This window comes from Lupinus angustifolius, chromosome LG17, assembly GCF_001865875.1.
Source record: "Lupinus angustifolius cultivar Tanjil chromosome LG17, LupAngTanjil_v1.0, whole genome shotgun sequence".
Taxonomy (NCBI): Eukaryota; Viridiplantae; Streptophyta; class Magnoliopsida; order Fabales; family Fabaceae; genus Lupinus; species Lupinus angustifolius.
Window position 1 is genome coordinate 544,514 of NC_032025.1, and position 10,848 is coordinate 555,361.

At 33.5% G+C, this 10,848-nt stretch overlaps 3 protein-coding genes across 5 annotated transcripts; 2 read left to right on the forward strand and 1 right to left on the reverse strand.

Annotated features, from left to right (window-relative positions):
• Positions 1,004–3,566, reverse strand: LOC109331355 (GDSL esterase/lipase 7-like). Its single transcript, XM_019565778.1, has 5 exons — positions 3,163–3,566; positions 2,591–2,718; positions 2,016–2,255; positions 1,538–1,793; positions 1,004–1,428 (listed from the first exon to the last, which is right to left on the reverse strand). Exons 1-5 carry the CDS (start codon positions 3,479–3,481, stop codon positions 1,196–1,198), a joined length of 1,176 nt encoding a protein of 391 aa, XP_019421323.1. The 5' UTR covers positions 3,482–3,566; the 3' UTR covers positions 1,004–1,195.
• LOC109331353 (phosphatidylinositol 4-kinase gamma 2-like) lies at positions 6,323–9,353 on the forward strand. 3 transcript variants are annotated; one of them, XR_002105783.1, is made up of 4 exons: positions 6,323–7,890; positions 8,351–8,743; positions 8,798–8,865; positions 8,965–9,353. XR_002105783.1 is itself a non-coding variant. In XM_019565775.1 (3 exons), exons 1-2 carry the CDS (start codon positions 6,550–6,552, stop codon positions 8,726–8,728), a joined length of 1,719 nt encoding a protein of 572 aa, XP_019421320.1. In that variant the 5' UTR covers positions 6,323–6,549; the 3' UTR covers positions 8,729–8,749; positions 8,901–9,353. The 3 variants fall into 3 exon arrangements, 1 of the variants encoding a protein (XP_019421320.1); XR_002105782.1 differs by lacking the exon at positions 8,798–8,865 and having other exon boundaries at positions 8,351–8,789; positions 8,887–9,353; XM_019565775.1 differs by lacking the exon at positions 8,798–8,865 and having other exon boundaries at positions 8,351–8,749; positions 8,901–9,353.
• On the forward strand, positions 10,227–10,848 carry LOC109330666. Its single transcript, XM_019564927.1, has one exon. The coding sequence runs from the start codon at positions 10,271–10,273 to the stop codon at positions 10,808–10,810; it is 540 nt and encodes a 179-aa protein (XP_019420472.1). The 5' UTR covers positions 10,227–10,270; the 3' UTR covers positions 10,811–10,848.

Below are 10,848 nucleotides of genomic sequence, written 5' to 3' on the forward strand. Positions count from 1 at the left end.
AATTAAACATTTACTTCAAACTACATCATTTCATATTTCTCCCCAAATTATTTGAGTAGATAAATATATTTTAATAACAAATTTATTATTCATCCGATTGTGAAAATGATTATATACACATTACTAAAACAAACACTAAATAATTGGGTTAGTATATTGTATATCAACATTTGTGGTCTTGACACACTAAAAAGTAAAAAATATTTTATCATATATTGCATGAGGATTATTCAACTTTTGTTCGTTATAAATTAAGTTTAAGTAAACCATGGAAAATAACAAATAGTATGGAAAAATAAGTCTAGGATAAATTACTGGCTTGTACGGTACATGAGCTTTTTATAGTTAAAACTAAATATCATTTTTCACTTAGTAACTTGATATTACAATTGATAATATCTAAGTCCTAAAATATGTATTTATATTTGATAATACCTAAAAATATTGTCATTCAATTTTGAATATGAACAAAATAGGTATTAATCATGCTATCTTCAACACTGAACAATCTTGATTATCGAGTATCTTAACTTTTTTCCCTCTTGTTTTATTATGAAAAAGTTCACTTTACTAATTAGATGTAATAAAATTTAGGTCTAATTCACATTGAAGTTCAGTCAACCCCTATCTATGGTAATGAGATTCAATTAGAGAAAGAATATGAAAATATTATTTAATTAATGAAGTTAAAAGATGAAACAAAACATGTTGCCAATTTTCTAGCTCCATTTTATTTTATTTCTATTTCAAACATGATAATATATATAATTATTACCGACAAGGTGTTGGACTAGTATTGTAAAATCTCGCTAAATCTCTAGGATGACTAGAAGGTCAAAAGTTCAATTCTTGGAAACAACAATTGTTGGGAGGGTATGCCACATCCCCGAAAGTTATTGGAAGCGATGAGATACAATTGGTAATACCAATATATATGTTCAGAGTAAATCATATCTCCTCAAATTGCTCCACAATAGCCATTGCTGATACAATTGGTCACTGCTTGATGGTAAAGGTAGAAGAATTTGATGCATGGTAAAGTTGAGAAGAGATAACAATTTTACAACATTGTACCTATTTACATAATTCTTTTCAGCAATAGATGCAGAAAAGTTATTCCTCTAATTGAGCATGAGCATCAAAGTACAACTTCTCATGTGCAAAATGTGGACCAAAGAAAACTAACATGACAAGATCATTTTGGGTTCTGATTTACCATGTCCTCCAAGTTCTTAGGATAGCACATTTTAGTGTGCCTACCATTCCAAATATTGTCTGCTAGAATTGCATTCACTGCATCAGTTGGATGGAACTGGTCCCACCATATATGATTAGAAGCATTACTACATGCCATTTCTTCTGATAAACACATAATCCACCCATTGTATTTCCCAACTCCACAACAGGCTTCAGTAGTAACATTAAAGCCTAATAAAAAAACATTACCTTGAGTAAGAAGTTATGTTAAAAAAACAAAGGAAATTGTGTCAAATATGATGCTCAAATAACATTTTTACTAAAAAGGGAATATTCATACCATAGAGTTCATGATTCTTCAAAATATCCATCGAACCTTCGAACACGTCGCAGAAGATGATATTGGCACCAGGGAGCTCTATAGCAAGCTTGTCAATCTTGTACCTCATGAGAAAGTTGAACTCAATGGCCATGTCATTTATCTGCTCAACACACTCTCCATTTTCACTACCATATTGCCACAAGTAGTTGGGGGCACAGCCAATAGGGGCAAGCCCCGTAACCACGATTTTCCTAACATTTATATTGTACAAGTTCTGTGTCATTAAATTTAACCCATCAGTTATTAGTTCAACATGTTCAGTTGATGTATGCAAATTAAGAATCAAGGCAACTTTTGAAAATGTAGCAGATTACATAAAAATGTTGAATGTGTCCAAATTTGTAGGAAAATGCAAGTCTTTTTGATTAATAACCCCAACAGTATATGTGGAAATTGGAATGCAGTGTGAATGAGGGATAGAAATTGAGTATCTGACCTTAATTTCTTGGCTGAGCGAAGAAGCCAAAAACTGGTTGAAGGTCCATGGTAGGTACAAGTTATCGACGTTGGACACGTTGAGCAAGTAGTAATGAATGTAGTCATTGATTCCAATAGAAATATAAAAGACAGAGTTGGAAATGAGAGTGGTTGCAGCATTCTCTCCCATGGTTAATATGAACTGTTGATAGGTGTCAGAAAATTGCTGAATTTGCTGAGTAAAGGAGATATGCTGACCCTGTAGTAAGTGCAGATAATCATAAGTACTCATCTTTGATTTCTTTGGATAATATTCATTATATAGATATAACCATTAGCCAAACACATGCATGATCATTAATTTTCAGAAGTAATCTATCATGAGATTAAGCTCAATTACACTTCTTGTGATTTATGTTGCTATTACACTTATATGCCTTAGAATTATAGAGGTCATAATCATACTCGCGTATCTTAAGGGAATCTGAGTGCAACTTTTGAAACAAGAAGAAGAATGTTGAGTGTAATTAAGTGAATAAAGCTCAAGGGAAAGTAGCTGTAATTTATCCATTGTAGAAAAGTAAGGATAGATACCAATTCGGAGCCGGTCGAGAGAATAATGCCAGCAGCAGCAGAAGCGTAATTGACACCGTGAATCATGTTCTCCACAATTCCTGTTTGCCCCAGATAACTTGGCACAAAAGGAAGCCCAAGACGGAGTGCTGAATTGATGCCAGCCCAAGTAAACACAAAGCATAAACATGAAAATACATGAATCAAACATAAAGTAGAAGCAATTGCAGCCACAATATTAGAATCATGATTGCCATAAAGACAAGATAAAGATAATCAAGGTTTTAGGTAACTATAGTAAAGAGAAAGAATAATGTACACAGCAATACATTAATACACATGGATTGAATTCGATATGTCTTATAATCAAGATTCTAAAATGTGTTCTGCAAATGTAAATACAGATTCGATATATATAAGTTTTGGTAGTCTCCTCTTCATAAGTCATAACCGATTCATGAATGTAATTACAGCCGCATCAGCCATATTTTCCTACAATTTTCCGTAATTATAGTAAAAACTCATATTACAATATAGGTTTTAGTCCCTATAGTAAAAGAAAGAAAAGTATATTTGTAATAGAAGAGAGATACCAAGAAAATCAACAGGGATTCTGCCATTGGAGAATCTACCGGTGGGTCGATGAGTGTCGAAATCTCTGCCATAAGGAAGGTGGTTGGCGCGTGCAAATGTAGGAAGATAGTTGTTAGTTCCACAATCAACAGAAGAATCACCCATCACAAACAATGCAGGTACTAATGCAATAGCACTTTTATTCCTACTACTACTATTCTCACTATCATCTTTTGAAGTAAAAAGAGATGCTTTTGATTCTAATAAGAACAACCAACAATGTATCAGCAATACCAATATTCTATACAATGCAATAAATCTCAAACCCATTCTCTTCATTTTAGTTTCACTACTCTGATTTTTGGCGGGTAATCAATGAATATATGTGAAACAGTAATAACTGATTTCAATGGATTGTCCAAAATACCCTAGATTCTAACTTATTGGCCTAATGTTAGTACTGATCTCTTTTTAGGATTTAATGTAACTGTTTTTTTTTACTGTTGATATATCATTTATATGTTAATTATCATTAACTCTAGAAGAAGAAAAATAATACAAATCAATGGTTGATAATGTGTTGTAAGTGTAAAACAATGCATAGATATTAAACTCAAATAGAATTTTTAATTTTTACAAAAAAAAAAAGGGGGTAAATAGGAGGTTTTGTCCAATATATCATTGCATGATTTGTTTCTTACTTGCTCAAAATGTGAACTTAAGAGTAAACTCATATAAGAATAGAAACCCTTTTCCATTTCACAATTTCAATTGCTAGTTGTCCTAGACACATGACACAAGTTCTTAAATACTTAGCAAATATAAATAAATATTAAATATTCAGGTGAACTCATTTAAGAATAGAAAACCACTATGAAACCATTATTGGGAAAATAATTCATTAATGCAACTGGCCTACACAAATCCAGGATAATGTCTGTTGTACTACAAAGTGTGTCACTCTATGTGATATAATTTGTAATTGATTGAAAAATATATTTAAGTTAAAAAATTAAAGATTAAATATTTTTTTAATCAATCATAAATAGTAATACATTGAATGATACATTTTTATGGGACAAGAGTCCACCACTCCACCCCACGTCCCCACATAACCTAAGCTCGTTTTTTCCTTTCTTTATGTGGGACGGTGTGCACTTTATCCAATTTATGGTAAGCCACTTTTTATATTCCAACAAATCATCATTCTTTTTTTAATCAATCTCCAGCTACAAAATAAATAGAGTTCAATGCGATAATATTAAAAATATTAAAAATTGCCGACCATAGACTTTTATAATTGGCCCAGGCCCATTTCAAAAAGAAATAACGATGATTGTTGACATATGGGACATGAAAAAATGGAAGGGGCAAATTAAAATAAACAACTTTTGTCCGTTACTAAGAAACTCTCTTTTGCTTATTTAAAATGCTAACCCATATGTTACTTTACAATTTGCAAGTTTTATGTTCACTGAATCTGCTCCTCAACTCACATTATAAGCTCCCTACCCACCTTGTCAAATAAAATAAATCAATCAATCATAAACAATTAAATTAAATACTTATAAGCTAAAGCAAAATCAAATTAGTAAGGGCACAATGAATTCTTAAGATTGAGGATTCAATTATTAAAAGTGATATTTGCTGGAGGGACAGTCACGAATCCTGAAAGAGATTAATTCCTTACTTAAAAAAAGTAAGAAAATACTTTTGATAATACCAAAAAATCAAGTGAGTACATTGAGAGTCGTTTTAGTGATTTTGCAATTATGTACCACGTTTGGATGAACTCACATTCTAAAATGTGAGAATGTGAGGTAAATGTTTTTTGTAAGTGAATAATTTTTTACTAATTCATCTCTTATTTTTATTTTTGTAAGATGAACTTATGTGGATTAAGACAATAGATACATTTTAAATTTATTAATATACTTTACTAAAATTGGTATTTATTAATGAAGCAAATCATTTTCTCTTCTCACTTAAATTATTTGAGTAAAACTTTAAAAAAAAAATTCTAAAAAAAACCAAAACAAATTCTTTTATAAATACTAAGCTAACAAATATATTTTTACTCCTACGTGACTATACTACTTGAGTTTATATGCTACAATTTTCTCCATTATCTAAAATTTCCATGATGCATGTCTTCAATCCTCTACCACACAACCCCATTAAAAGAAGATTTTAATATATATATATATTATCACGTATCAGATTTTTAATATTGCCATTACATAATTCACTATTCACATATTAAATAACATTGACTTTTAATTAGAATTAGTACACATTTCATATTAAACTTTTAATGTAATCTTAGATAATGGTCAGAGTTTTAACTATATAATCATTAACACATTATTAAGGATTTAGAATGTTTACATTGTTATGCATTTGTTTTTTATTGTAAATATGTATGTATTACTGCTACTTTAAAAATTGATACACAATTACTATATCATACATTATTAATTTAGATTACTTTTTTGAATAATCAAATATAAATGGTGGATGATAAAGTTATTCTATATCAAAATTATATAGTGCGAGTGGATACATTTTTTTCTTTATTTTTTATATTGTTGATATATCATTCAGATTTATATTCGTTAATTATCATCAAATCCTAAGCAAAATACAAATCAGCAAAAGATATATACGGAGAATATGAAAAATTTACAATGATAATACAAAGATATTGAACTCTATTATTAAAGTATAATATTACATTAAATTAAACAACAATGATAGATAAAGTGGTTTTTGTTAAAAATAATAGCATTACATTTATAAAAACTCATTTTTGCTACGGAAACAAATGTTCCCGTTATAGGAGTCTTCAATCACTAGTGTTTATAAAAAGCCAACGGTTATAACAACGTTCTTCTCAATCTCTATCTTATATCTCTTATTTCAGACAAAAACGGCGAAAATTTCTCACAATGCTGGAATTAGTTCAAATTATTTCTTTCTAATTTCTTCCATTTAAGCTCATACATCTCCTACGTTCTATTTGATTCTTTCCTTTGGTAAGAATCCACCCTTGTTCGCAAACGCTTCTTTCGAGATATTCATTTGCTCACAACCCCATATTTTTCACAGATTTAACGTTTCATTTTTATACAGGCATCATTATCATCATCATAAAGTTCAAAAAATATCCAATTCCATTGCTGGGTATTTCTTATTTTTCTCATAAAGTTTCATTTTTTCCTTTTCTTTTTAGTTTTGTAGTTGGGTCTTTTCGATCAAATTTTGATTGAAAGACCTTCTTCCCATTTTGGGTTGTTGATGGATTCCTTATCTTAATCAGTATTATATGATAACCCAATTCGAGTAAAAGAATCTTAGCTTGAGTTTAGAAGAAAAAAGTTTATGTGTTTGATGTTTTTTCTTGAAAAATGTCTGTTGCTGATGTTGCATTAACACCGATTTTGAAAGAATCGGTACATTGGCAAAAACAACAATTAGGATTAGAAACTTACCCTGGTGAATCCATCCTTGTATATCTCACTGTGAACGGAGCTGTGACCCCAATGCGTGTTTTGGAGTCTGATTCCATTGCCTCAGTGAAAATGAGGATTCAGACATGCAAAGGAATTGTAGGTAGCAGGAAGAAGCAGAAGCTAGTTGCTGGTGGCAGAGAGCTATCAAGAAATGATTCACTCATCAAGGATTATGGTGTCACTGCTGGCAATGTTCTTCACTTAGTTCTCCGTCTCTCGAATCTTATCTTCATTGTTGTGAGGACTACCTGTGGGAAAGAGTTTGAGTTTCAGATTGATAGGCACAGAAATGTAAGGTATCTTAAGCAACACATCAAAAATAAAGGGAAAGGTTTTGTGGGTGTTGAGGATCAAGAGTTTTTCCGCAACGGCAAAAAGCTTGATGACCAGAAACTGTTCCATGACATATGCAAGAGTGATGATGATGTGATTCATTTGGTAATTAAGGAATCAGCAGAGGTTAAGGCTACACCAATTCATAAGGATGTGGAGCTTTCGGTTGTGGCAGACACTAGTGTTGGCGGTTTAGGTGTAGGAGAGAATCAGATTCAGATACCAGCTGGTGTAGATTTCTGGTTGGAACCAATTATTGTGAATCCTAAGATCAATATTTTTCTTTTACTTCAGGACATGATTAGGTCCACATTTGATGGTTTGCAAAAAGGGAATCACCCTGTCAGGTCTTCTGAAGGCACAGGTGGGACTTACTTCATGCAAGATTCAACAGGAATGGAGTATGTTTCTGTTTTTAAGCCCATAGACGAGGAGCCGATGGCAGTGAATAATCCTCATGGCCTACCGGTTTCGTCTAATGGCGAAGGCTTGAAAAGAGGGACAAAAGTGGGAGAAGGAGCTTTTAGAGAAGTTGCAGCCTATGTTTTAGACCATCCAAAGGCTGGGAGGCGTCTGGTGTCCGGTGAAGCAATAGGCTTCGCTGGTGTCCCACCAACTGCTATGGTTAAGTGCTTACACAAAACATTTAACCATCCAGAAGGGTATCATTGCTCATCCAAGCACTTCAAAATGGGGTCATTGCAGGTGTTTATGAACAATGATGGTAACTGTGAAGACCTAGGACCAGGGGCTTTTTCTGTGGAGGAGGTGCATAAGATTACTGTGCTTGATATAAGAATGGCTAATGCAGATAGGCATGCTGGGAATATATTGTTCAAAAGAGAAGCTGGTGGCAAAACTTTGCTCATTCCTATTGATCATGGCTACTGCCTACCCGAGAAAGTAAGCAATTCCTATTCTCGGTGAACATATGCTGCAACATTTTTTTTATGCAGACATTTTGTATGTGTTTGGCAACACCCAAGGCTAGTCAATGAGCTTATTAGTTAGTTGATTGACAGTGGAGGATGTAAAAAAATCCTAACCTGTCAGCCATAATTTGATAAGTCGATAGGAGTAGCTTGCGACTTATAAGCAAAGAGCGCTTTAAGTCATTTGCACTTATCAGTTAGTTGATCAACTAATTTTACCAAACACTTCCAATTCAATTAGGCATCAGCTAACTTATTAGTCATAAGCTTTCAGCTGGTCGTGCCAACATAAGCATGTGTGTGAAATAAAGAATGTTGCTGGATTGTTTTGTGTGTTAGGGACTGTAGTGTTTGCATTGATATATAACCTAGCGTGCTAAAATTAATATTCGTCTAGTTGATTATGGCTAACATATTTATCCTGTGTGCAGTTTGAAGATTGCACATTTGATTGGCTTTACTGGCCCCAAGCATCCCAGCCATACTCTCCTGACACAGTTGATTATATAAAATCTCTAGATGCAGAAGAAGATCTAGAACTTCTGAAATATTATGGCTGGGATGTTCCACTTGAATGTGCAAGAACGCTACGCGTCTCAACAATGTTGCTGAAGAAAGGTGTTGAGAGAGGTTTGACACCCTATGCCATTGGAAGCATTATGTGTAGGGAAAATTTGAACAAGGAATCTGTAATTGAAAAGATTATCTGTGAAGCCCAGGAATCATTGCTACCAGGATATACAGAATCTGAATTTCTTGAATCTGTCTCACAGATCATGAACTCCCGCCTCGAGAAGCTACGTAAATAGACTCTTCGCCCCGCAATATATATAGAGTGAACGAATGACTAGTCCATGTTCACTCATGTAGGTATGCATATATATTGAGTGAATGACTATTTCACATTCACTCAATAGATAGATATTGAAGTGGAATAACTAGTCAAGTTTTATGTTCACTCATGTAGGTATGCATATATATTGAGTGAATGACTGTTTCATATTCACTCAATAGATACATATTGAAGTGTAATAACTAGTCCAAGTTTTTTGATGGACTTCGATGATGTGTTGTATAGAATTGGTGATGGTGGCTTGAGATGTTCTTAGACACATATTAGTTGGTCTAAGGCTCTAAGCTCTAGCTTACAATCAATCATCACCTCTGTGAACTGTTGTTGAGGATTGTATTGACATGTTCGACAGAAGTTAAAGGTGTAATAAGATGTATACTACTAAGAAGATTTAATGTAGCCATAGATGAGGGTTGACACAGGTCTTTGGATCTGACTTGTGTGTACATAAATGTAATATGTTGGATGCTCATGAAGTGGATGGACATTTTTAGTCCTCACCTGCATCCTGGTTTAAGCAGGTTGTATATACTATCTAGAAATGTTACTTTTCCTTATCACTTTTGTATTCAGAAAAAAAAGTGGAATCCCAGAGATTTCCATGGAAGTAATGAAACTCTCATGTGTATATAACCGCCTTCAAAATGTGATCAAGCAAGTTCATAATATTTTGTTATACTTTAGGCTACTCCTTTATTTATTAAAGTGCATCAATATCTTAACTGAATGAATAATCTAAGGATCTTTTTACGAGTTGTTTTTCAGAGAGTGGCAAAGAAGTAAGTGTATTTTATGTCTATGTAGTCTTTCTTTTTCTTCAATGGCCCACCCATAGACAGTCTATTACATCTTAACTTACTAAGCTTATACTTAAATTCAATCTCCACCATCTCTCTCATACACACTTATTAGGAAATCCAAATCTAGACTATCAAATATTATAGAATTTCAGTACTGAATAGAAATAATAACTATGTCTTTTTGGAAGAAAAAAATTAACAATTTAAATTTTAAAATGTCTTTAAATATGATTTTTTTTATAAATTATCAAACTCAACTTTACTCACATTCTAATACTTTTTAGGGGAGCACATTTGCTGCTTTCCTACAGTTTGTGTCATGTCATAAACTTGTGATTGGTCAGAAAAATACTTAATAATTAAATTTTAAACTAATCAATCACAATCATAAGTCCATATCATATGAAATGACACATATTGTGAGACACTAAATGTTAAAAAATTGTAATATCCGTAACTCAGTCTCCTTTTTAAGGTCATGCTCGTAGGTAAATTTGTTTTATCATAATAAAAACAAATACAAGTCTAATTGCATATGACATTTTTTTTGTTTTTAGGTGAAGACAAAAAGTGACAGGTAGTTATGGTTGAGATTAAGAAAAGAAAGGGAAGGTGCAATGGTTCAAACCTCATAGTGCACCTTTTCCCTTATCAACCTATATACCTTGGAGATCCACAATCCACAGTTAATTGAAAATATGAGTAAAGCTGATCTTGCTTCTTGTATCGTAGCAACAATCTTCTTATCTTTCGTTACTATCATTCTCCTCATTCTTTACTTGACACTCTTCAAACCTCATCACCCTCAAATCTCAGTTACTTCCATCACTCTCCCATCTTATTCCCTCTCTAACTCCACTCTCACATTCACCTTCTCTCAATTCTCCTCCGTCACTAACCCTAACCGCGACGTCTTCTCCCACTACGACAGCTCCCTCCAGCTCTTCTACGCCGGCGCTCAGGTCGGTTTCATGTTCATCCCCGCCGGACATATCGACGCCGGGAGGACTCAGCACGTGGCCGCCACTTTCAGCGTCAATTCGTTTCGCCTGTCTACTCCGCCGCCGAAGATGTTGGATCGTACCAACGCCGTGATGGCGATGGAGATGGAGACGAGGATGGAGATGGCGGGGAGAGTGAGGGTGTTGCACCTCTTCACTCACCACGTGTTGGTTAAAGCTGAATGCAGGGTTGCGGTTTCCGTCAACGATGGTTCAGTGTTAGGTTTTCGGTGTTAATTCTTTGTAATTGGAGAATCCAGTGATGTTAATTCACT